Raw genomic sequence first — 27,370 nt, 5'->3', positions numbered from 1 at the left:
TAGCAACTGACACTCCAGCCACAACTAGTCATTTGCAGTCCCAGAAAGTGTCATATTCTCTTGTATTTTTATGACTTTGCTCTTCCCTTCACTCTCTGGTGAGTTCATGAAAATCCTTCAAGACCCAACTGAACACCCATTCTCTTATTAGGATCTGCAAGATTACTTTAGGAAGAAAAATTTACTCTCTCCTGCAGGGTGCCACAGCACTTTCTGTATCTCTCAATTATATACACCTCATTATGAAAAATTATTCATTCTAAAAGGGTCTCTCTCCTACTAGACTGTGATACTGCCCTTCCTGTGATTCCAACACTAAGTCCACTGACCAAAATGTCTGGCATGGGGTAGGTGCTCTATAAATGTCTATCATTTGACTGATGAAAGGAATGGAATGGAAATCTAACTCCTGAAGGAAATGAGAAGGTTAAGTGTAGAGAAAGCACAACATTGGGATGGGAAAGATAGTTGTTTTGGAATATATGAAGAAGGATAAGACTTATTCTGTATGGTCGGAGAGGAGCCATGAGAGGATGATACAAGGGTGGGTTCTGGCCTGATAAATAGTAGAATTATGGCGGCTTATGCCTGAAATCCCAGCACTCTGGGAGGCTGACGCAGGAGGATCACCTGAGGCCAGGAGTTCAAGACCAGCCTGGATAACACAGTGAGACCTCACCTCTGAAAAAAACATGTTTTTTTAATTAGCCAGGTGTGGTGGTACACACCTGTAGTCCTTTGAGCTATGATTGTGCCACTGCACTTTGTCCTGGGCAACAGAGTGGGACCATCTCTAAAACCACACAAACAAACACTAGAATTATCCAACTATGGAACAGATTGCCTCTTTTTAAAATGTATGTATTTATTTATTTATTCTGAGACAGAGTCTCACTCTAATGTCCAGGCCGGAGTGTAGTGGCACAGTGTTGTCTTACCCTGCCTCCTGGGTGCAAGTGATCCTCCCGCCTCAGCCTACCTAGTAGGTGGAACTACACGAGAGCGCCACCACACCAGCTAATTTTTGTATTTTTAGTAGAGATGGGGTTTCACCACATTGGCCAGGCTGGTCTCAAACTCCTGATCTCAAGTGATCCACCCGCTCTGGCCTCTCAAAGTGCTGTGATTATAGGCGTAAGCCTCCGCGCCTGGACCCAGATTGCCTAAGACAGAAATTGCTTAATCACTGGGGGTTTCTCAGTAGTGGCTATTTCAGACCTGCTATAGTGGGAATTTTTCCTGTATAGGGAACAGGGAGGTTATATAAAACAACCTCCAGAGGACCTCTGTGTGTGATGATCTAATTCAAGAAAAAGTGTTAAGGCTGATGCAGAATTAAAACTTGGTTAATAATCTTGCATACTAGTCAGAGGACAAAGAGTATAGTGTGAAATTAGTGATGTCAAAGTGAGGAAGAAGATAAATGAGAAGGTGTAAGAGCTTTGTATTTTCTAATCCTGAGTATCAAAACAGGGCAGATTAATCATTAAACTCTGAGAGATGGGTAAGGAGAGCGTTCTCCATGAAAGAGGCAGACATAGAAGGGTAAAGAAGCACATTGCGCATATTTCCACCAGGTATTAAGACAGCCTTTGCTAGAGCTTAAAAATGGAATCAAGGTGGAATTATTTTAGGCTAGTGACATCTAGAAAATAACAACAAGTTTGGCTAACAGAGAACAACCATTACACTGTGCTTTTCCTGGGGGAAATCAAGATACCTATTCTACCGACTCTGTGAGGCTAGTTGAGTGAACTCTCATGATTCCTGATCTCTTAATGGTGCCATCATATGCTGATCACCCCAGCCAAATCTCTGTTTTCTCAATCTCACCTCCTGGATCTAATCAGCCACCAAACCCTATCCCTTTTCTGATCTGTGTTTCACATGGATCCAGTACTTTTGAAGCCCTCAGCCTCTCTGTGGCTGACCTTTATCATCTCACCTTTGAGCTACACCAAGAATACCATTTGGATTCTACAGTCACAAACCTTCTCTCTCTCCTAATCTCTCTGCACATAGTCTCTGTAAGCAGACTACTGAAAAACCTCAGGGTTTCCAAACTTTGTGCCCTGACATTTCAAAGCTTTCCTCAATGGGGACCCAGCCTGCCTTTCAAGCCCAGGTTCACAGAAAGATTTAATTTGTTTGGCTTTTGGTGGATACTTACATGCTGAGTCCCATCTTGGGATATGAGTGTAACTTGCTGACTCAGTCCAGATTGGGTTACTGTGGCTACTTGTGTAGAAACAACGTCGTCCCCTTCTACACCTGTAACATACGTAATCTGGGACCCTTTAAGAACATCTTCACCTTGACCTGTTTAAAACAAATGAATCATTTATTTGACCAACCAACCAATTTGTTTAGAAAATAGGACATTTTAAATATTAAAGAGAAAATTACATAAATTAAAATGTACATGTATTATATTCTAAGTCACGAAAATGGCTTCCAGGACCTCCTTCCAATTCCTCCACCTCCACTTTTGCAAAGGCAAACTACATCAAAGCAGACCAAACAAAAAATCTTTCTGCATCAAATTTAAGTGTTCTGATTTTTAGGGACCTGTTTTATTCTCTTAGTTGGAGTAATTACTTGATACTGTATGTGTATTAGGGGCGGAGAGGGGAGGAATTGTACAGGAAGACTAGCAAATAACCCTTCAAATACAGCAAGTATGCACTAAATTCTCGCATTCACTTAAAAGGCTGTTAAGCCAGGCGCGGTGGCTCATGCCTGTAATCCCAGGACTTTGGGAGGCCGAGGTGGGTGGATCACGAGGTCAGGAGATCGAGACCATCCTGGCTAACACAGTGAAACCCCGTCTCTACTAAAAATACAAAAAATTAGCTGGTCAGGGTGGTGGGCGCCTGTAGTCCCAGCTGCTCGGGAGGCTGAGGCAGGAGAATGGCATGAACCCGGGAGGCAGAGGTTGCAGTGAGCCGAGATCACGCCACTGCACTCCAGGCTGGGCGACAGAGCAAGACTCCGTCTCAAAAAAAAAAAAAAAAAAAAAAAAAAGCTGTTAAAGGCCAGGCACAGTGGCTCACACCTGTAATCCCGGTACTTTGGGAAGCCAAGGTGGGCAGATCACCTGAGGTTGGGAGTTTGCGACCAGTCTGACCAACATGGAGAAACCACGTCTCTATTAAAAATACAAAACCAAGGCCGGGTACGGTGGCTCACACCTGTAATCCCAGCACTTTGGGAGGCCAAGGCGGGCAGATCATGAGGTCAGAAGATCGAGACCATCCTGGCTAACACGGTGAAACCCATTTCTACTAAAAATACAAAAAAAAAATAGCCGGGCATGGTGGCAGGCGCCTGTAGTCCCAGCTACTCAGGGGGCTGAGGCAGGAGAATGGTGTGAACCTAGGAGGCGGAGCTTGCAGTGAGCCGAGATCGCACCACTGCACTCCAGCCTGGGCGACAGAGCGAGACTCTGTCTCAAAAACAAAAACAAACAAACAAACAAAAATACAAAATTAGCCGGGCCTGGTGGAGCATGCCTGTAATACCAGCTACTCAGGAGGCTGAGGCAGGAGAATCACTTGAACCCAGGAGGCAGGGCTTGTGGTGAGCCGAGATGGCACCATTGCACTCCAGCCTGGGCAACAAGGGCGAAACTCCGTCTCAAAAAAAAAAAAAAAAAAAAGAAGCTGTTAAAAGTGGTTAAGACTATTTTCATTTTCATAAACATTAACCACAAAGTCAGAATGGTTTGCAAACACACCCACTGATACTAAACTTGGTCTTTAGCACAACTGATTGATTGCAAACCATCAGTACACAATGACCTCACTGTGTAAAGACAATGTATGGCATATTATCTGAGGTATGGTTAACAATTTAGTGACATAAAAGGAACCTCCATCACTTCTTTATTTCATAAAGAACCAGTAAGTAAACAGCAATTTCAACAATCCATTACTACTATAATTGTCAACCAGGAAGATTCCTGGTCCCTCTCGTCTTTCATCACTTTCTACCTCCCATGAAGTCAGAAAGAGAGCAAAAAAAAAGTTTCCCCCTCAAAGGACATAATATGCTAATCTAAGAGTACTTCTCAAGTCAGTGGTTAATCCATGCACTCATATGGCTACAGTCATCAACGTGTAATTTCCATGACAGACATTACTTCATTCCTTTTTGTTCTGTTCCACAGCTATTTATATATCATTATTCCAACAGGTTACAAAACCCAGTGGATCATGTGAGAGAAAACAGAAATCCATCCCTATTCTTGGAAAAACAATCTTAGTTTAGTTTTGTTTTTAAATAAAATGTATATTATTATATTATAGACTATTTTCTAGAATATAGGAACTTCCGGGCTGGGTGCGGTGGCTCACGCCTGTAATCCCAGCACTTTGGGAGGCCGAGGTGGGCGGATCACTAGGTCAGGAGATCGAGACCATCCTGGCTAACACGGTGAAACCCCGTCTCTATTAAAAATACAAAAAATTAGCCAGGCATGGTGGTGGGCGCCTGTAGTCCTAGCTACTCGGGAGGCTGAGGCAGGAGAATGGAATGAACCCGGGAGGCGAAGCTCGCAGTGAGCCGAGATCGCACCACTGCACTCCAGCCTGGGTGACAGAGCGAGACTCCATCTCAAAAAAAAAAAAAAAAAAAAAAAAGAATATAGGAACTTCTGATAACCTGAAATATCAACATTTAAGGAAGAGACTTGAGGAAGCTTAGAAAAAGAGTCTTGCAAACTTAAGTCTGATATCATTAAAGCCTGCTTTCTAACTGAAAAGACTCAGCAGTTGTTGTAGGATCTTCTTATTTACTTCCTTTCTCTTAGCAATTGTCAAATATACAGTACATTGTTATTAACTGTAGTCACATGCTGTGCAGATCTCCAGAACTTATTCCTCCTAACTGAAAGTGTACTCTTTGACCAGTATCTCCCCAATTGATGTAATATTTAACCATGCACACTTACAGTGTTCTGGCTAGAAAATAAGCACCATGAAGACTGATGGAATTGCCATTAACCTACCACCACCTAACAAATACCTGAAAAGACAAATCAGGACTACAAGGAATCATCTGAGCAGATGACCTGTTCTTTCCCTTATTCTCCAACAAACTTTTTCCACCTAAATGTTTTTTCAATGCTTCAATATAAGTTGTTAAAAATGAAAAAAGATGTCTTCTCTTAATTTTCAAATTTACTTCATTTAGGAGGTACTCAATGAAACTGTAAGACAACTTGCTTTGTTTTGTGTTTTAGAAAAACCTACTTCCTTTTACCTACTTACCTATGCTTATTTACCTGAAATAATTCAATGTAATTCTCTAAAATATTTTTCCAAGGGTTTACTGAAACAAATAATTTTGTCTCTTACAATAACATACTTAATAGCACCTGAATCAATGAAGAGTTATTTGGGAGTACTTCTCTAGCGTTACGATTAAGACCAACATGCTTAATGGACCCAAACGGGCTGGCTGCCCCTGCCTCGCTCTCCAGCCTTGTTTCATATCACCTTCCCAGGCAGAACTGCCCTACTGGCCAGGCTTCATTCAGTACCTCCAATTTACTTTGGTCTCTCCAGCCTCCTGGCTTTCTGCATGTGCCATTCTCTCTATTTGGAACATTCTCTTGCCTTTGCTTCCTGCTTCACTTCCCAGCAACCTCTGCTTCTTCACCCAGTTAATCCCTATTCAACCTCTATATCTCTCCAAAAATCCCTTCCTTGACCTCCCAAACTAACATTCCCTTCTATACATCCCAGAGCACCACATACTTTTCTTCAATAGCACTTACTGCAGCTGTAAATTATGTTTATGTGATTACACGAACGACACATTATGATTTCAGAAAATGCTATGAATCATAAATTATGTTCATAACTGTTGATTCTCAAACTCAGAAACAAAATACAGTAGACAAAACTCTCACCTGGGGGCGGCTCAAAGAAGGCTTCCTGCTCCTCCTCGATGGGCTCAGTGTCGTTGTGGGCTGTCCGTTTGTGCATGGCCAGCGTGGAGATCTGCTTGTATGTCTTCCCACAGTGGTTACAGTTGTAAGGTTTGGAATGAGTGTGGACAACATGATGTTTGTACAAACTGGAATATTCTGTAAACCTTTTGTCACACCCAGGAACTGTACAAACATATGGCTTTTCTCCTAAAGAGCAACACCAAAAAAAAGTTCAACTTCTACATATGTAAGCAAAATCATTCCATACTTCCCCCCTAGGGGGTAAAATACCTCTAAAAATAAAGAATTGCCAAATCCCTCCTCATCCCACCATGAGGCAGCACACAAGAAAAGATTCCCTAACCATGGTTTTGACTTGACTCAAAGGGTAGTATGATCCTTAGCGCTGTCTCCATGCATCAACACCAGGTTCTCCTTAATCTCAAGGAATGAGAAAAGGATGGAGATGTTGCCCAGTTTAACTCTAACTTTAATGAAACTGTAATTTGTTTCCCATAATTAGATAATCTAGATACTGTTAGTTATACTCTATTAATAATAATAAATGCTATTATCGTAACTTACGCAGCTTCCTAAGAATTTTATAAAGATAATAAAAAAGGATTTTCTTTAGAAGTCTATTAAACCTAGTTAGATATGTCAATACATCTAAAAGGACAAACATGTTTCATTTAACTTAACCTGACTTCTTACATCCAATCAAAAGCTACTGAGTATTCACTAATAGCAAGCAGGCAATACATAGGGAAGTAAATAATTTTTGTCGCATGAAACAGCTTGAGAACATTATAGGCAGTACATATATTTTTAGAACTTTTTACTACAGAAAATTTCAAATATACACAAAAGTACAGAGAAACAGTACCCCAAGTACCAATCATCCAGCTTCAACTATCAATTCATGACCAATATTGTTTCTTATATTTACTACCCATTTCCCCCTTCTTCCCGACCAGGATTATTCCGAAACAGTTGCAGGTAACATTCTTTTTCTTTCAGACTGTATACCTAAAAGATGGGTCCCAGTTTAAAAAATATGTAAACAAAATTAATAATAATTACTTAATATCACAAAATATCTAGACAGTGCTAACATGTGGTGGTGTACGGACCTAAAACTGAAAGCAAACTGGAACAAATTAACCTAATTGTTTAAATGAATACTTTTAACTACACTGAAGGGGCTGGGGGGGGAACAAATAAATTAATTAAAGTATCTCATTTACAGAGTATTTGACTTATGCCCTCAGTCTTGGGCTCAGTGGTGAGAGTGAGGGGAAGAATTGCAAACAAATATTCAGCTCATTTGTAGTAGGCTTGTTTACTGTAGTGGTATGGGTGAAGGGATTCTGAAACTATTTTAGATGGAATAAAAGACTGAGCAAATGAGTAAATATTTCAAATGCTGCTGGAAGGGCTCCAGCTGTGGAAAAAGGAGAATACAAATATGGAATGGGGGAAGAAAAACAAAAAGAACCCTGTGGTGAAATGGAATTGGAGGTATTGGTGTGAACTCAGATTTTTAAAATGTACATATGAAAGTGTGTATACATATGCATGTCCTGGTTTATTCTCATTCGACACATTCCTTGGGTAACTGCAACTTTCGCAGTGGTTCTAAACACAGTAAACCCACCCAAAAATAAGATACCACACTAATGTACCGTAACATAAGTCTTACACATAAAGTAATTGGCGATTGCTTCCTGTCCTCTGCCCAGTTCCCATTCCCAAAGCAGGCAGGTTAATGTTCTTATTTTGGTGGATGGTTGCTGAGATGTGGTGAGGGCAAGAGAAAGGGCAGCCAATTTCAACTTGGAAAAATCAGCCCAATTGATATTTAGGCTAGAACAGAAACTGCCACTAGGTGGCACCAAACCACAGCCAAGAGGCGAACGGATTTGGATTGAGCTTTTGAGCTTCCTTACTGGCTAGTTACATAGCCTCACCTGGGTCATCTGACGAGCCTTGCAAAGAAAAAAAAAAAGAAAAAAGGACTGCATTTCACAGGTCTGAATCTTTACTCTACTAGATATTGTGACCAGTTATTGTAGCAGTTACCTGATCATTAGCCAATCTTTTCTTCCAGCCCAGACCCACCTCTTAGGTCAGACCAACATTTATAACTGCATACTCTCACTACTTCAATTATTCTCAGTCTACTAAAAGACCTGGGGAGCTTTTAATACACCCTGATGCCTGGGCCTCACCCCAGTACAATTATGTCAGAATCTTTGCAGACAGGATCTGGGCAATCAGTCTATTTTAAAGAGCTACATCCAATATGCAGACTCATTTGAGAGCACTGCTCTACCTAAATGTTCCAAAGACATCAGTATGGCCAAACTTAATGTAGGCATCTCTCTTATTGAATGCTAATTTGCCCATAAAATGTGTTGAATGGCTAGCTTTCAGATAATTAGTCTGTATTCCATTGCTTTTTTCTTTTCTTTTTGAGACGGAGTCTCGCTCTGTCACCCATGCTGGAGTGCAACGGTGTGATCTCGACTCACTGCAACCTCCACCTCCCGGATTCAAGTGATTATCCTGCCTCAGCCTCCTGAGTAGCTGGGATTATAGGCAGCTGCCACCACACCCAGCTAACTTTTGTATTTTTTGGTAGAGAAGTGGTTTCGCCATGTTGGCCAGGCTGGTTTTGAACTCCTGACCTCAAGTGATCCACCCACCTTGGCTTCCCAAAGTGCTGGGATTACAGGCATGAGCTACTACTGCACCAAGCTCTATCTATATTCCATTAATTTAAATGGGAAAAATAATGTTTTCCCAGCCCATCCTAAAAGCCCCAGTCATTTTCTCCAAATATTACAAAAAGGCACTTAAGCACATATATTTTAATAAGAAGCACTTAAAAGATGAATTATCTTTTCCTTTTCTTTTTTTTTTGATACAGAGTCTCACTCAGTCGCCCAGGCTGGAGTGCAGTGGCATGATCTTGACTCACTACAACCTCCACCTCCCAGGTTCAAGCAACTCTCCTGCCTCAGTCTCCCAAGTAGCTGGGATTACAGGTGCCCACCACCAGGCCTAATTTTTGTATTTTTTGGTAGAGACAGGGTTTCACCATGTTGGCCAGGCTGGTCACGAAACCCTGACCTCAAGTGATCTGCTCGCCTTGACCTCCCCCAAGTGCTGGGATTACAGGTGTGAGCCACCACGCCTCACCATAATTATTTAACAGTAAGTGAACTCATTCGTAGGTACATGTTTATGTATAGCACACAAAAATTGCATATCAGGGCTGGGCGTGGTGGCTCGCCTGAGGTCAGGAGTTCAAGATCAGCTGGGCCAACATGGTGAAACCCTGTCTCTACTAAAAATACAAAAATTAGCTCAGCGTGGTGACATGCGCCTGTAATCCCAGCTACTCGGGAGGCTGAGGCAGGAGAATCACTTGAACCCAGGAGGCAGAGGTCGCAGTGAGCTGAGGTCACGACACTGCACTCCAGCCTGAGCGACAGAGCGAGACTCCGTCTCAAAAAAAAAGGCTTTTGGCCAGGCATGGTGGCTCACGCCTGTAATCCTAGCACTTTGGGAGGCCAAGGTGGGTGGATCACAATGTCAGGAGATGGAGACCATGCTGGCCAACATGGTGAAACCCTGTCTCTACTAAAAATACAAAAATTAGCTGGGCGTGGTGGTATGCACCTGTAGTCCCAGCTACTCAGGAGGCTGAGGCAGGAGAATCACTTGAACCCAGGAGGCGGAGGTTGCAGTGAGCCTAGATCGTGCCATTGCACTCCAGCCTGGGTGACAGGGCGTGACTCCATCTTAAAAAAAAAAAAAAGAGGCTGGGCGTGGTGCCTCACACCTGTAATCCCAGCACTTTGGGAGGCCAAGGTGGGTGGATCACAAGGTCAAAAGATTGAGACTGTCCTGGCCAACATGGTGAAACCCCGTCTCTATTAAAAGTATAAAAATTAGCTGGGCGTGGTGGCGGGTGCCTGTAGTCCCAGCTACTCAGGAGGCTGAGGCAGGATAATCACTTGAACCCGGGAGGTGGAGGTTGCAGTGAGCTGAGATCACGCCATTGCACTCCAGCCTGGGTGACAGAGCGAGACGCTGTCTCAAAAAAAAAAAAGAAAAGAAAAAGAAAAAAGAAAAAAAGTCTTTTAATTTTGAATTAACACAAGTTTACTCTTAATACCAGTAATAAAACAATATATTAAAACTTTTCTTATAAAACTAATGCATATCCTGCCTTACACTCACATTTGCCTTTCCATTCTCACCCACCAAAAATACATCCACAAAATGGAGCATTAAAATTAAAAGCTTCTATACTGCAAATATCATCAAGAGAATAAAAAAACCAGCCACAGAATGGAAGAAAATATCTGTAACTCATATATCTAATAAGAGACTTGGATTCAAGTCTCTTGAATTAAAGTTATACAACTCAGTAATAAAGACACAACCCAATTTTAAAAATGGGCAAAGGATTTGAATAGACATTTCTCCAAAGAAGATATACACATGGCTAATAAATACATAAAAAGATGCTTTGGCCAGGTGTGGTGGCTCACACCTGTAATCCCAGCACTTTGGGAGGCTGAGGTGGGAGGATCACAAGGTCAGGAGTTTGAGACTAGCCTGGCCAACATGGTGAAACCCTATCTCTATTAAAAATACAAAAATTAGCTGGGTGTGGTGGCAGGTGTCTGTAATCCCAGCTACTTGTGGGGGTGAGGCAGAAGAATTGCTTGAACCTGGGAGGGGGAGGTTGCAGCAGGCCAAGATTACGCCACTGCACTCCAGCCTGAATGACACAGCAAGACTCCGTCTCAAAAAAAAAAAAAAAAAAAAAAAAAGGCCAGGCGTGGTGGCTCATGCCTGTGATCCCACCACTTTGGGAGGCCAAGGCAGGTGAATCACCTGAGGTCAGAAGTTTGAGACCGGCCTGGCCAACATGGTGAAACCCTGTCTCTACTAAAAATACAAAAATTAGGTGGGTGTGGTGGCACACACCTGTAGTCCCAGCTACTCAGGAGGCTGAAACAAGATCAATCAATCGCTTGAACCCGGCAGGCGGAGGCTGCAGTGAGCTGAGATCACACCACTACACTCCAGCCTGGGCGAGACAGAGCGTGACTCCGTCTCAAAAAAAAAAAAAAAAAAAAAAGCTTCACATCATTAGCCATCAGAAAAATGCAAATCAGAAGTCGGAATGAGATACCAATTCACACCTACTAAGATGGCTATAATAAAAAAAGACAGATAATAACAACTGTTAGCTGGGATAATAGCAACTGTTAGCTGGGATGTGGAAAAACTGGAACCCTCATCCATCGCTGATGAGACTGTAAAATGGTGCAGCCACTTGGGAGAACAGTTTGGAAGTTCCTAAAATGTTAAGCATGGAGTTACCATATGACCCAGCAAGTCCACTCCTAAGTACACATCCAAGAGAAATGAAAACATGTCCACATAAAAACTTGTACATGAATGCTCATTGCATATAAGGAATACATATGACATATGTAATCTATTATTATTCTTAATAGCCAGAAGTGAAAACAACTGGTGAATAAATAAACAAAATGTAGTACATCCATATAATGAAATACTATTCAGTTACTGAAAAAGGGAAGAATTTAAAAGTTGCTACAACATGGCTGAACTTCAAAAACATTATGCAGGCTAGGAGCGGTGGCTCATGTCTGTAATTCCAGCACTTTGGGAGGCCGAGGTGGGTGGATCACGAGGTCAGGAGATCGAGACCATCCTGGCTAACACGGTGAAACCCCGTCTCTACTAAAACATACAACAAATTAGCCAGGCATGGTGGCAGGCGCCTGTAGTCCCAGCTACTTGGGAGGCTGAGGCAGGAGAATGGTGTGAACCCAGGAGGCGGAGCTTGCAGTGAGCCGAGATCGCGCCACTGCACTCCATTATGCAAAGAGAATGAAGTCAGACAAAAACCCCCCACATACTGCATGATTTCATTTATATGAAAATATCCAGAATGGGCAAACCCATAGAAGAGAAAGTAGATTCATGATTGCTTACACCTGGGGGGCGGGGTGGGGAAAGGACTGCTTCTGAGTATGGAATTTCTTTTAGGGGAAATGAAAATATTCTAAAATTGAATTGTGGTGATGGTTGCACAACCTTGTGAATATACTAAAAAACACTGAAACACATACTTTTTTTTTTTTTTTGAGATGGAGTCTCGCTCTTGCTCAGGCTGGAGTGCAGTGGTGCGATCTCAACTCACTGCAAGCTCTGCCTCCCGGGTTCATGCTGTTCTCCTGCCTCAGCCTCTGGAGTAGCTGGGACTATAGGCACCCGCCACCATGCCCGGCTAATTTTTTCTATTTTTAGTAGACATGGGGTTTCACCATGTTAGCCAAGGATGGTCTCGATATCCTGACCTCGTGATCCGCTCACCTCGGCCTCCCAAAGTGCTGGGATTACAGGCGTGAGCCACCGCGCCCGGCCCATATACTTTAAATGGATGAATTGTATAGTATGTGAATTATATTTCAATAAAGCAGTTTACAAAAAAAAAAAAAAAAAAAAAAGAATATGGCCAGGCGCGATGGCTCACACCTGGATTCCCAGCACTTTGGGAGGCCGAGGCGGGCAGATAACTTGAGGTTGGGAGTTTGAGACTAGCCTGACCAACATGGAGAAACCCCGTCTCTACTAAAAATACAAAATTAACTGGGCATGGTGGCACTTGCCTGTAATCCCAGTTACTAGGGAGGCTGAGGCGGGAGAATTGCTTGAACCTGGGAGGCGGAGGTTGCAGTGAGCCGAGATCGCGCCACTGCACTCCAGCCTGGGCAACAAGAGCGAAACTCCATCTCAAAAAAAAAAAAAAAAAAGAATATATCCATAGACCACCCCTCCCCCTCACAAGCTTCACAAAGTCCAGTTTAAGAAGTACCTTAACTTTGACAGCACAACACACAAGGCCTCTGGCTACCTCTCAGAACTCACCTTGTACAAATCTTCTACATGTACTTAATGCTCCTGTCATATGGAACCACTGAGTATCATGCTTTTTCATACCTTTGTGCCTTTCCCCATGACATTTCCCCTGCCAGGAATACCCTTCTCTCTTACGTGGCAAACTTCAGGATTGAGTCTGTATGCCGAATTTCTCCCAGAAAGCCTTCCCAAAATGCTTCTCCCATTCATGTAGAAGTGACTGCTCCCCTCTCTGCTCCCACAGCATCTTGTCCATATAATGGGAGACACTGCAGCAGTTGTATGTCTACTATCTCTTCCCAGGTAGCCTGCCCTTGACAATGTCTTATCTCTCTTTCTATGTTTGATGCCTGGCAGGAGATACTCAATAACTGTTTGTTGAATAAATGAATGTATGACTGTTAAGGTGAAACTTTTTCAAGTTGCTTAATCTCTTTCCACCATGCCAAGTGATAGAAAGGAGGGAAGAGATTAGTTGGAAATGGTTTCTGGAAAAGGCAGGAGTTAAACTGAGCCTTGAAAGATAAAAGACCAAAAGATCAGAGATTGTTACCTGTGTGTATCCTCACGTGGTTTTTATAATTTGTTGCACTGGCAAATGCCCTCCCACATCCTGGCTCTGTGCAGTAATAAGGTCTTTCTCCTGTGTGTGTCCTAACGTGCACTTTTCTGATATTTGATGTTGTAAAGGACCGACCGCAGCCTTCGAAGGGACACTTAAAGGGCCTTTCTCCTGGAAATATAAAGGGTAATACATTAAATGGTGCAAAAATATATAGAGGATTAAAATGTCTTATCCTTCAATCCTGCCTAGGATTATGCTCAAGACTCTAGCCTTCTTGTGCTGAGCTTCCCTTTCAGGCATTTTTGGGGCGGGGGGGTGTTGGGGAAACAGCATCTTCCACTCCAAACTTAAATCTACATAAGAAACTGGGAATGGTATTCAAAACTAATCACTGATTACATAGCTCTCCAAGATGGAATCATCCAGGTAGGCAAAAAATGAGCTGAGAAAAGCAGAGAGAAAAACATAAGAAATATAAAAGAAAAGTACAGTCAGGAACATGAATTAAATTAGAACAAACCCAGAATTCCCTAAAAGCTTGTATCCTACTTGATTTATTCTACAATATCTTGCAGGAAAATGATTTTTGCTCTTTAAAAATATGGTGTTTTGACCAGCCTGGCCAACATGGTGAAACCCTTTCTCTATTAAAAATACAAAAAATTAGCTGGGCGTGGTGCCGGGCGCCTGTAATCCCAGCTACTCGAGAGGCTGAGGCAGGAGAATCGCTTGAACTCAAGAGGCGGAGGTTGCAGTGAGCCGAGATTGCACCGTTGCACTCCAGCCTCAGCGACAGAGCGAGACTCCATCTCAAGAGAAAAAAAAATGGTGTTTTAACTAAAGTTCAACAAGATAATGCCTAATATTAACTGTGTCAGGAAATAGTAGGTGTTCAATACATACTTGTGTTATTGAACCAAAAAGAAAAAAGAAAATCTAGTGCCCAGCACGTATGTCAAAAATACCTGCTGGACATACTACTACTACCCTCATAATCTAAGCTTATAAAAAGTCTGGCCAGGCACAGTAGCACATGCCTGTAATCCCAGCACTTTGAGAGGCTAAGGCAGGCGGATCACTTGAGCTCAGGAGTTCAAGACCAGCCTGGGCAACATGGCGAAACCCCGTCTCTACAAAAAAAATACAAAAAATTAGCTAGGTGTAGTGGTGCACACTGGTAAGTCACAGCTACTCGGGAGGGTGAGATGGGGGGATCACATGAGCATGAGAAGTCAAGGCTGTAGTGAGCTGTGACTGTGCCACTGCACACCACCCTGGGCACTGAAGTGAGACACTGTCTCAAAAAAAAAAAAAAATCTGCTTTACCAATTATGTTTCTTTCCTTCATATTTGCTTTATACAATCTTGGAATATGAAAGGCCTTTAAACTGTCAAGCAAGAAGTAGTCTTTGCTTTTGATTCTCATGTACCCTTTTCTAGGATGAGCTCAAATTAGGCAAACAACTTCTGGGGAAGGGGAAAAAAAATCTCTTTATGTAGACAGATACAGATATTTATCTATATATAGTAAGTTTGTTAAATTTTTTAAGAGATGAGTCTCACTATGTTGCTCAGGCTGGAATGCAGTGGCTCTTCACAGGCACGATGGTTGCACACTGCAGCCTCGAACTCCTGCCCTCAAGCAATCCTCACACCTCAGCCTCCCGGGTAGCTGCGACCACAGGCACATGCCACCACGGCTGGCTAGTTTGTTGTTTTTCTTTTGGTCAAATGAAATTATGATTTCTCTATTGGTGGAAACCGTTCCGAAAGATTTCTCCCCTTAAGTATGAAATCATTTTAAAAGGAGCAGGAATCTTTGATCCTATCTTTAGTAAGTTTTATTCATTATGTCAGCCTAAGGAGAATAAAGAGTTTATCTTGGGCAAGTCTTTTCTCTTGGATCTAGATGACCTCTAAAGTCTTCCCAGCTCTGACATGCTATGACAGGGAATCAACTGTTCTAGGATAATTTTCACTGTATTACTACTCTGATTCTGTAACATCCTGCTTTGTTTTTGCACTGTAATCTTCTGTATTTGTTACAGAAGTCCCTATGTCCCTTACTCAATCCCACACTATACCAATGAAAATATCATGATTTTAAAGCTGTTATATGAACATGTGGTTTGACAAATGAATACTATGAAATAAATCACAATTCTGATGTTTTTTAATCAATATTTATAAAACTAGATTATTGGTTTGATATAGCTTTTATATAACAAGTTGGTTTTATTTCCAAATTCAAGTAGAATTTATGGGAGCTTGGAAATACTCGCCTCTGATACAATAAATAAAAAGTGCATGAATGAGATGGAAGTAGAGACCTACAGCTCTGTTCCTCAATGTTGTAAAGTAAAGCCAATCTGGGGTCATAGTTAAGCTGCAGGTTAAACATTAATAGCTGCAAGAATCCTACATGGAAATTAGCTAAACTATTTCAGATATTTCCATACATGGGGACATAGTTATCATACCACGTTTAAAACATCTATAATAAAATCCTAAACTAAATTATCTTAATGCTGTATTATTTAGTCAACAGCTTATAATAGCATCTCTTATCAACAGCTGCTGAACTTTTTTTTAGCTCCAATCCAAAGCAAACATTTATCTTATTAATACCAACTCCACAAGTAATCAAATATAAGGAGGAGAGGAGATGGTCGAGGAGATAAGAATAACATACTGTTTAGGAAAAGAAGATAAAATTTAGAGAGAAGGAGAAATGATCACAAAAAGTAATGAATCTTTCTTGCTATGGGCCTGTTGGGGTTCAGACACTTTCTTTAGCAGCTACTTAATGCAGGAGAAACAACTGGGTGCCTTAGGTTCTGTCTCAGCTCGGCTACTAATTAGATGTGTAATCCTAGGTAAATAAACTTGTTGCCCAGACAACTAAAACCTGAGAGAGCTCGTGGTCTAGGGCCACTGTTAATCTTTTCTGGGACATGGACCCTTCTAAGAATCTAACAGAGCTATAAGCCCTCACCCTGAAAAGCAGCAGACATGCACATACAGCAAGTCATATGGAATTTCAGGGTTTTAAGAGAAGCCCTTGATATTGACTTCCTGAAACTCTACCAGAGACTCCTTCCTCAAGTCCCATCCCTGCAGATTAACTTGGCCTAGGCCGGGCGCACTGGCTCATGCCTGTAATCCCAGCACTTTGGGAGGCAGAGGCAGGCGGATCACAAGGTCAGGAGATCGAGACCATCCTGGCTAACACAGTGAAACCCCGTCTCTACTAAAAATACAAAAAATTAGCCGGGCGTGGTGGTGGGTGCCTGTAGTCCCAGCTACTCGGGAAGCTGAGGCAGGAGAATGGCGTGAACCCGGGAGGCGGAGCTTGCAGTTAGCAAAGATTGCACCACTGCACTCCACCCTGGGCGACAGAGCGAGACTCTGTCTCAAAAAAAAAAAAAAAAAGATTTTGACACTCTGTTTCCACTAGTACCTGTATGAGTTCTGATGTGTTTCTGTAGATCTCCTGAAGTTTTGAAAGATTTAGTACAATTATCTTCCGAACACCGATATGGCTTTTCTCCTGTATGAGTTCTGACATGACTTTTTAATCCATAACCTTTAAGAAAAAATTAAAAGAAATTTAATTACACAATACTGCTCTAAATATGCACACTGAGATTAAGCTACTGAAAAATATAGTCAATACCAAGTATAAAATATCAGGCAAATACACAGAATAACTATTTAAAATGTACAAAAGGGCCAGGCACGGTGGCTCACGCCTGTACCCCCAGCACTTTGGAAGGCCAAGGCGGGCGGGTCACCCGAAGTCAGGAGTTCGAGCTCAGCCTGGCCAACATGGTAAAATCCCATCTCTACTAAAAATACAAAAAATTATCCGGGTGTGGTGATGCATGCCTGTAGTCCCAGCTACTCAGGAGGCTGAGACAGGAGAATCGCTTGAACCCAGAAGCAGAGGTTGCAGGGAACCGAGATCACGTCACTGCACTCCAGGCTGGGCAACAGAGTGAGATTCCGTCTCAAAAACAAACAAAAAAATGTACAAAAGTATCATAGCTCAGGAATGCCATGCTGAAAATTCAATAGTTTCATTTCTGTCTAAAAGAGGTTGTGTGTTTCTTTTCTAAAGTGCCTCAGTTTTATCAGCTGTTCTCATACCCCAAGAGCTCAAAGTGGAATCAAGACATGGAATGAAGAATGGAAGTCAGCAGGCCTGGTGCCAGTCCCAGCCCTGCTGGATGCAAAGGCCTCATCCCATTGCTAAGGCCTGTCCTGATGTTAGAGTCTATGACAGCCTTTAAAGCTTGGCTTTTATTTTCCCGCTAAAATAAACAGAATGTGGAGGAGTGAAAAGTATCAAACACAGCAGGCAGGCCAGGTGCAGTGGCTCACACCTGTAATCCCAGCATTTTGGGAGGCCGAGGCGGACGGATTACTTGAGACCAGGAGTTTGAGACCAGCCTGGCCAACATAGTGAAACCTCTTCTCTACTAAAAATACAAAATATGAGCCGGGCATGGTGGCGAGCGCCTGTAATCCCAGCTACTCGGGAGGCTGAGGCACTAGAATTGCTTGAACCTGGGAGGCGGAGGTTGCAGTGAGCCAAGATCCTGTCACCCAAACCTGAGTGACAGAGTGAAACTGTCTCAAAAAAAAGAAAGAAAAAGAAAACACAGCAGGCAGAGACAGGTCAGTGAAGAAAAGAACAGAGAGGGGTCTAGAGCAAGCAGGACGAAAGGCAGTTATGAGAGAGACTGAAAAACTCATCATGTGCTTCTGCAGATTCAGACACAGCCAAGGGGTCAGTTCCTTCCACTAGCCTGTCTCTACTTGACCTCTAATTGGAATCAAGAAAAAAACAAAATTCATACTTGTACCTGTTGCAAATGCCTTCCCACAGCCTGCATGCTCACACTGATAAGGCCGATCTCCTGTGTGTGACCTCTCATGGACCTGTGATTAAAATGCAGGCATGATTCTATTTCCTTTACGTATTCCTCAGGAAGATGGTTGCAACACAGACCTACTTTTTCCCACACTGCTAAATGATTTTGTTGTATGCTTTTTTCTTATAAAAAAGATAACTTCACAAAAACAATAGCCCAATAGTTCTCAATATAGACCTAAATGTTAAATATTAAGAGGTAGTTACTAATATTTTAAGTAGGGAACAGGAACGTTTGAGGTCTGAGCTTTCTCGAGTGGTCAAAGATGTCTGCATGAAACATACACATGATGAGAAACTAGAAGCAGGGGGCTGGGAGAGACTACACAACGTAAGGTTAAGAGTGTGGAGGCTACTGCTAGAGGGGCCTGGATCTGAGGCAAGGATCCACCACTGCCTAGTGGTGTGGCCATGGGCACTTGCCTTCTCTGAGCCTCAAAGGCCTCTCTGAAAAGTGGGGACACAATAGTATCTACCATAGAGGGTTGCCATGACAAATGAGTAACAATGACAATGGCTAACATTTACTGAACATTTACCACATCAGGCCACTCTTTTTAGTACTTTACGTGTATGGTATTAACTTATTTAATTTTTACAACCACTCTAAGAGGGAGATAACTCTTAGGATCCAATTTTATAGATGAGGAAAATGAAGTACTAAGAGGTCAACTAACATGCCAAGGTTACTGATAAATAGTGAGGATGGGCCCCAGGGCCACTACTCCAGATATGCTAAGTGCATACTTCGTGACACATTGAAAGTTCTTTAACAAATCTTAGCTATTATTGAGTCATGGTATGTTCTGTTATGTATAGCAGCAACTGAAATAAAAATACTTAGCCCAAATATTTATTTATTTATTTATTGAGATGGAGTTTCGCTCTGTTGCCCAGGCTGGAGTGCAGTGGTGCAATCTTGGTTCACTGCAACCTCCGCCTCCCGGGTTCAAGCAATTCTCCTGTCTCAGCCTCCCGAGTAGCTGGGATTACAGGCACCTGCCACTGCGCCCGGCTAATTTTGTATTTTTAGTAGACAGAGTTTCACCATGTTGGTCAGGCTGTTCTCGAACTCCTGACCTCAGGTGATCCACCCGCCTCGGCCTCCCAAAGTACTGGGATTACAGGCATGAGCCACCACGCCCGGCCTTAGCCCAAATATTTAAAAGCCAAATTAACACCAACTTTTGCTAGATTTCAGTGAATTAACAGAGATGTGTGATTACACACATATCTCTCATATAATTAAATGGATTTCATACTTCACAACATATATTCAAATATGTAGAGTACCTACCATGTGCCAGGTAGTATCCTGGACATTAGGAATACAGAGATGAAAAAAACACAGTCCAAGCCCTCAAAAAATTAACAGTCTCTAAAGTCTGCACAGGTTTTTACATGTCTGTGTATGAGTGTGACCAAGTGCCAGTATCTTGATAACTGGGAGAAAACAGTGGCATTTGAATTACACAAAAATATGATCTTAGTATTTAATATCCTAGGTATTCTCATAACTAGATAGAACATTTCTTTTATATATACCTTGAGATGATGAGCTGTTGTATATAATTTTCCACATCCATCATATTCACATCGAAATGCCTTCTCTCCACTCTGTTGAGATTTAGCAGTTACTCTTGTAGCATGTCCTTGTAAAACAATCTAAATAAAACAAATAGTATTATTTAAATTACTTAAGCCAGGCACAGCGGCTCATGCCAGTAATCTTAGCACATGGGGAGGCAGAGGTAGGCGGATCATTTGAGCCCAGGAGTTCAAGAGCAGCCTGGGCAACACGGCAAAACCCTGTCTCTATACAAAAAAATATTACAAAGTTAGCCAGGTGTAGTGGTGCATCTATGGTTCCCAGGTACTTGGGAAGCTGAGGTGGGAGGATCACCTGAGCCCGGGGAGGTCAAGGCTGCAGTAAGCTGTGATTGCACCATTGCACTCCAGCCTGGGTGGTGGCAGAGTGAGACCTGTCTCAATCAATCAATCAATCAATCAATAATACAGAAATAAAACAGATAAATTATGATTTTCAGAATTAAAAAGACAAAACTGTTATGTGGGTTTCCAATCTCAGGTCATCACTTTATTAGGACTCTTTCACCCCGAGTCGGTCAGGTTAATTCCATTGCATGGTTGAAGTCAGTGACTCTGAAAGTACAGTAGTCAAAAGGACAGTCACAGAAATACACAGCTGGAGCTCACAGATCTATTCCTACTCTAGAAAAACAACCTAAGTAGCATCTTCACCGGATGCAGGTATTCCTTGATACACTCAAGTGATCCGTCTACCTGCCTTTTTTTAGAACCTGTGTCCCAAAAACAATGTCAAAAGTGTTTTCAATTTCAAAAGCAATGAGAAAGGGGTAGGTCATTTCAGTCACCTAGAGGAAACATTACAATCCATATGATACTACTATTCTGTACTTATATTCACTAGAAGATCATTTTTCTGGGATGTAATAACATAAAAATCCAAATGCTGATTTTTAAAGGCTTTTTAAAATAGAAATTAAGGTATCATAAAAATTGAAGAATGACTTTCTACTCTGTGAGCCATGTGGTGACAGTGTTGCAACATCCTATCTCTGCAGACTGTCACACATGGCATATAATTCTGGGTAATGACCTACTACAATTACACACATCCCAGAATGGTAAAGGCAGAGAAAGGAGGAGATACAGAGGCTAGAATAATGGTGGAGGAATTGAGAAGTACCCTGCATTAGACGACAAGAATATAGAAAGACTTTGACTTTTCCTTGTAATATAAATCAACTAAAAAACAAGCAGTAGAGATCTCAGTGTAATTGTTAAATTACAAGCTATTTATTTTGTCATCCCCATACTGTATGTTCATTAAATGTTGCAGACCATAATTTTCTGAATAAAGGTAGATCTGTTGATAAAATATTTGTATAAAAGTATGCATAGGCCAGGTGCAGTGGCTCACACCTGTAATCCCAGAACTTTGTGAGGCCGAGGTGGGCGGGTCACAAGGTCAAGAGATTGAGACCATCCTGGCTAACATGGTGAAACCTCATCTCTACTAAAAATACAAAAATTAGCTGGGCATGGTGGTGCGCGTGCCTATAGTCTCAGCTACTCGGGAGGCTGAGGCAGGAGAATCGCTTGAACCTGGGAGGCGGAGGTTACAGACAGCCGAGATTGTGCCACTGCACTCCAGCCTGGAGACAGAGCGAGAATCCGTCTCAAAAAAAAAAAAAAAAGTAGGCATAATTCCCAATGGGCAAAAAGAAAATGTTTATTATAGACTGAAAAGTGCCTATACAAAGAATAATATAATTCCACATCTTTTCTGGCTAGAAAATTCCATCTCCCTACTTCCATGAGGCCTGTTGTCATCATTCCAAACACAGATGATTCTTCAATTCCTCAGCAAACCTGTGATATTTAGCTTGTATCACTGGTGTGAAACTTGAATCAACTGTCTTGCTGTAGAGACATTTATATTTCCTTTTCTTCCCTATTAGTCTATCAGCTACTTGAAGTCAAGAACTGTGTCTTATATGCCTTCATAACTCACAGTGCTAGGTTCACCCTGAAAATGTCACAAGATTTATAAAAGGATTCATACCACTAAAATATATGAACAGAATTACAAGAAATTTTTCTTTTCAGGGGTATTTTTAAAGTTCTAAAATTAAGATTGTGATAATTGTTCAATTTTTTGAATTTACTAAAAACCACTCAGCTGTACACTCTAAATGGGTAAATTTAAAGTGTGTAGGCTGTGCCGGGCGTGGTGGCTCAGACCTGTAATCTCAGCACTTTGGGAGGCCGAGGTGGGTGGATCACCTGAGGTCAAGTTCGAGACCAGCCTGACAAACACAGTGAAACCCCGTCTCTACTAAAAATACAAAATTAGGGCTGGGTGCATTGGCTTATGACTGTAATCCCAGCACTCTGGGAGGCCGAGGTGGGTGGATCCACCTGAGGTCAGGAGTTCGAGACCAGCCTGGCCAACACAGCGAAACCCTATCTCTACTAAAAATTATAAAAATTAGCCAGGCGCTGTGGCATGTGCTTGTAATTCCAGCTACTGGGGAGGCTGCGGCAGGAGAATCGCTTGAACCCGGGAGGCAGAAGAATCTCTTGAACCCGGGAGGCAGAAGAATCGCTTGAACCCGGGAGGCAGAAGAAGCAGTAAGCCAAGATCACGCCACTGCACTCCAGCCTGGGAAACAGAGCGAGACTCCGTCTCAAAAAAAAAAAAAAAAATTAGCCAGGTGTGGTGGCGAATGCCTGTAATCCCAGCTACTTGGGAGGCTGAGGCAGGAGAATCACTTGAACACAGGAGGCAGAGGTTGCAGTGAGCCAAGATTGTGCCATTGCACTCCAGCCTGGGCAATAAGAGCAAAACTCCATTTTAAACAAACAAATAAATAAATAAATAGTATGTAGGCTGGGCACAGTGGCTCAAGCCTATAATCCCAGCACTTTTGGAGGCCAAGGAAGGCAGATTGTTTGAGATCAGGAGTTCGAGACTAGCCTGGGCAAATGGCGAAACCCCATTTCTACAAAAATGCAAAAACATCAGCTGTGCATGGTGGCACCTGCCTGTAGTTCCAGCTACTCAGAGGACTGAGGTGAGAGGATCGCTCGAGTCCAGGAGGTTAGGCTGCAGCGAGCTGTATTTGTGCCACTGCAATGCATCCTGGGTGACAGAGTGAGACACCTGTCTTTTTTTTTTTTTGAGACGGAGTCTCACTCTGTTCCCCAGGCTGGAGTGCGGTGGTGCGATCTCGGCTCACTGCAAGCTCCGCCTCCCAGGTTCACGCCATTCTCCTGCCTCAGCCTCCTGAGTAGCTGGGACTACAGGCGCCTGCCACCACGCTGGGCTAATTTTTTTGTGTGTTTTTAGTAGAGACGGGGTTTCACCGTGTTAGCCAGGATGGTCTTGAACTCCTGACCTCGTGATCCGCCTGCCTCGGCCTCCCAAAGTGCAGGGATTACAGGCATGAGTCACCGTGCCCAGCTGACACCTGTCTTAATAAACAAAAAAGTAATACAGAAATAAAATAGAAAAAATTACAGTGACAAAGCAAGACCCTGTCTCAAAAACTTTAAAAAAAAAAGGATGTAAAATGTATCTTTTTCTTGTTTCGTTTTAAGAGACTGGAGTCTTGCTATGTTGTCCACACTAGACTCAAGTTCTTGGGTTCAAGGAATCCTCCGTCTCAGCTTCCTGAATAGCTGGGACTACAGGCATGTACCACTGTGCCCAGCTAGTATGTGAAATATATCTTAATAAAACTATAAGAAATGGAAATCAAATATTATTAGAACAAAAAATTTCTTAGGCCAAGTGCAGTGGTTCATGCCTACAATTCCAACACTTTAGGAGGCCAAGGTGGGAGGATCGTGTGAACCCAGAAGTTTGAGACCAGCATGGGAAACATGGGGGGAACCCCATCTCTGCAAAAGATAAAAAAATAGCTGAGTGTGGTGGTATGTACTTGTGGTCCCAGCTACTTGGGAGGCTGAGGTGGGAGGATCACCTGTGCCTGGGAGGTCAAGGCTGCAGTAAGCTATGATCGCCCCACTGCACTCCAGCTTGGGCATCGCAATGAGATCCTGTCTCAAAAAGATCAGTTTCTGTTTATTGCTCATGAAAACAGAAGAGCCTCTATGAACTCTTTAAAAATCAACTATTATTTTAATAACTTCATTTTTTTTTTCATGTATTGTAACAGCAACACATGTACTCTGGAGGAGTCTGGATACCACAGTGAAGAACAAAAAGTTCTACCAGGCACGGTAGCTCACATCTGTAATCCCAGCACTTTTGAAAGATTGAAGCAGGTGGATCACTTGAGCCCAGGAGTTGGAAACCAGCCTGGGCAACATGGCAAAACCCTATCTCTACAAAAAAAATATAAAAATTAGCTGGGCACGGTGGTGCGTGCCTGTCATCCCAGGCTGTCATCAAGCAGGAGGACTGCTTGAACCCAGGAGGTTGAGGCTGCAGTGAGCCAAGACTGTGCCACTGCCATCCAGCCTGGGTAACAAATGAGACCCTGTCTCAAAAAAAAAAAAAAAAGAAAAAGAAAAAAAAAAGCTTAAGTGTGTTATAATTCCACCATCCAGGGAAAATCATTGTTAACTTCTTGGTCTATTTCCATTCAGTATTTTTTATTTTTATTTATTTTAGAGACGGGGTCTCACTCTGTCACTCAGGCTATAGTACAGTCGCACAATCACAGCTCACTGCACCCTCCAACTCCTGGGCTCAAGTGATCCTCTTGCCTGAGCCTCCCATGTAGTTAGGACAACAGGTGTGTACCACCACACTCAGCTTGTTTTAAAAAAAAAAATTGTAGAAATGGAGTCTTGTCATGTTGTCTAGGCTGGTCTTGAATTCCTGGCCTCAAGCAATCCTCCTGCCTCAGCCTCCCAAAGTGTCTGGATTACAGGTGTGGGCCACCGTGCCAAGCCCAGTGTTTTTTAAATACATACACAAGTGTAGAGTCTTATTTTAGTAGAATTGGCATGAAGCTTTATATGATTTGTAAAGGCAGATTTCAATTGACGAAAGACTCCAAATTAAGAGAAAAGGACTCTTCCTCCTATTCTCTTCCCCTCCTTTCTAACAGCACTATGAAATGAAAGTGCTTACCACCTTTCCACATCTGCCAAACTAAGCCCAGCTGCTCACACCTTCATACTAGGTAGCAGCAGCAAATAACCCAGAGAGACTCATATCTGAATCTTTTCTGTTATTCTATTGCTTCCTCCTAGGCCAATTTATTAGGAGCTTCAATTCTGGTATGAAACATATACCAGGAATTTCGCATCTAATTTAGTTAAGCCAACGAAACAATGTTGAATTCCTAACCAATGATGAGTATTGGACATTTTTTCCAAAAATGTACTTGTTTTTGCTCCCATTCTTAATGTCTATAGTGGAGACTTTAAGAACTTAGGGTAGTAAAATAAGGGTCAGAAAATTCAGTTTAGGGAGAACTACTGAGGTCTCTGAATGTGCGCCTGTGGGGTGGGGACATGGGTGACAACAGCAAGGTTTCTTATTTCTAAGCCAGCTGAAGTCACTAGCATTTGGCACGCTAAGAGAATTATAAGTAAGGGCAGTGTCCAACAGAATTATTTCCACTAGTATCTAATTACTCAAAACAGACCTCTCTTAAAGGCATTCTCACAAAGTACAGTAAGATGAATACCTGTACAAACACCCAAATAACAAAAGGAACCTCGGGAAAGAAAACTACAAAAATAGCAATGACCTACAGTATACAGTAGTTGGAAAAATAAAAGGCCAGGGAGACACAGTCAAAAAGCCATTCTGGCTTTTATCTCAATGCATAGAGTATTTGGGTGTGATAGGATTCCCTCCCCTTTTATTGGAAATGTTTCCTTGCAAAGATCTTTATCTCCAATCTAGGCTAACATTTACCTTCTCAATTCCCAAATAAATGTTTTTTTTTTTCTATTTGGAACCTCCTTTGCATCTACTACCTTCTTATTCTATTTCCAATTAACTACCCTTTATACCTATCCCTCCATCATAACTCCCTACCACTTCCTATCACAACATTCTAAAATAATAAATGTTTAATAAACAATTGGCAAAATACCTACTTTCTAAAATGATAAATAAAATACTGTTCCTGCCTTTGTAGGGCTCTCAGTCTAGCTAGTAAAACTGTGCTATTAATGAAGGATTATAATAGAATATAATAATTGTTATCACAGGAGTCTATGAAAAGATCTAACAGGGCAAAATGCAAAAGTAGGGAGATGTAGGTTAGGGCAAGCTGTCTAGGGGTGAAATTTGAAGACTGAAGAAGAGGACTGGGGAGTGCTGTCCAGGCAGAAGGAATAGTATGGTCAAAGGTTTGGAGTGTATCTAGAAGAAGTGGAAACAACATGAGAGTATTATGTTTACATAATAGAATGAGTTTCATGAAAATGAAAGTGTAGGACCAAGTTTGTGAAAAGCAGTAAATACTACCCTGAACAGCAAGCCTAGACAATGAAAGCCAAAGGAAGGTATTACAATATTTTAAGTAAGGGACAAGCCAAGATAACCTCTGTGTTTTATTTTAATTAGTTAATTAATTAATTTTTTTCAAGACAGGGTCTCGTTCTGTTGCCCACACTGGAGTGCAGTGGTGCAATCTCAGGTCACCGTAACCTCCGCCTCACAAGTTGAAGCAATTCTTGTGTCTCAGCCTCCCGAACGGCTGGGACTACAGGTGCGTGCCACCATGCCTGGCTATCTGCGTTTTAGAACGAGAACTACAGTAATAGCGGGGAACAGACTGAAAAGACAAATGAGGTAGGGAGCCCAAAAGAAGTTTGTATAATCATAAATATGCAGGAAAGAAGTGATAAAAACAAACCTAGGATAATGACTGTGGAATAGAAAGCAATAGCTGATTCTACAGATGTTCTAGGGGAAAAAATGGACAGAATCCAAAACTCAAAAGCTAAATTAAAAGACCAAAACTATAACAGGTGTTTCAGGGTTATGCAGCATGAAATATGTGCAGTCTCTGTCAAAGAAACAGCAATCTGATATGTCATCACAAGGGAAAACTCTCAAGGGCAATTTTGAAGCTAACACCAGTGAAATACTAATCAGCTTCTAAAAACCATGTATAGAAAATGACTTCACTGGTATTTAAACTTAATGTATGTTCTGAGAATTAAGACATAACCTTGGCCGGGCGCGGTGGCTCACACAGTGGCTCCCAGCACTCTGGGAGGCCGAGGCAGGCAGATCACGAGGTCAGGAGATCGAGACCATCCTGGCTAACACGGTGAAACCCCGTCTCTACTAAAAATACAAAAAATTAGCCAGGTGTGGTGGTGGGCGCCTGCAGTCCCAGCTACTCAGGATGCTGAGGCAGGAGAAGCATGAACCCGGGAGGCAGAGCTTGCAGTGAGCCGAGATCATGCCCCT

At 42.2% G+C, this 27,370-nt stretch overlaps 1 protein-coding gene across 11 annotated transcripts in view; it reads right to left on the bottom strand.

Moving 5' to 3' along the window:
* Nucleotides 1-27,370, bottom strand: part of ZNF143 (zinc finger protein 143) — a 64,191-nt gene that overhangs the window by 13,500 nt on the left and 23,321 nt on the right. For all 11 annotated transcript variants that reach the window (XM_055094091.2, XM_055094092.2, XM_034932125.3 and 8 more), the window contains 6 exons: nt 19,957-20,076; nt 18,344-18,419; nt 16,936-17,061; nt 13,464-13,643; nt 5,915-6,142; nt 2,171-2,319 (listed from right to left, as the gene is read on the bottom strand). In XM_055094091.2, coding sequence (XP_054950066.1) covers nt 2,171-2,319; nt 5,915-6,142; nt 13,464-13,643; nt 16,936-17,061; nt 18,344-18,419; nt 19,957-20,076 — 879 coding nt within the window. The remainder of the gene's footprint in view (nt 1-2,170; nt 2,320-5,914; nt 6,143-13,463; nt 13,644-16,935; nt 17,062-18,343; nt 18,420-19,956; nt 20,077-27,370) is intronic.

The sequence above is a fragment of the Pan paniscus genome, chromosome 9 (genome assembly GCF_029289425.2).
Source record: "Pan paniscus chromosome 9, NHGRI_mPanPan1-v2.0_pri, whole genome shotgun sequence".
NCBI lineage: Eukaryota > Metazoa > Chordata > Mammalia > Primates > Hominidae > Pan > Pan paniscus.
The sequence above is the reverse complement of the archived record's forward strand: the minus strand, read 5'-3'. Positions and strand labels throughout refer to the sequence as shown.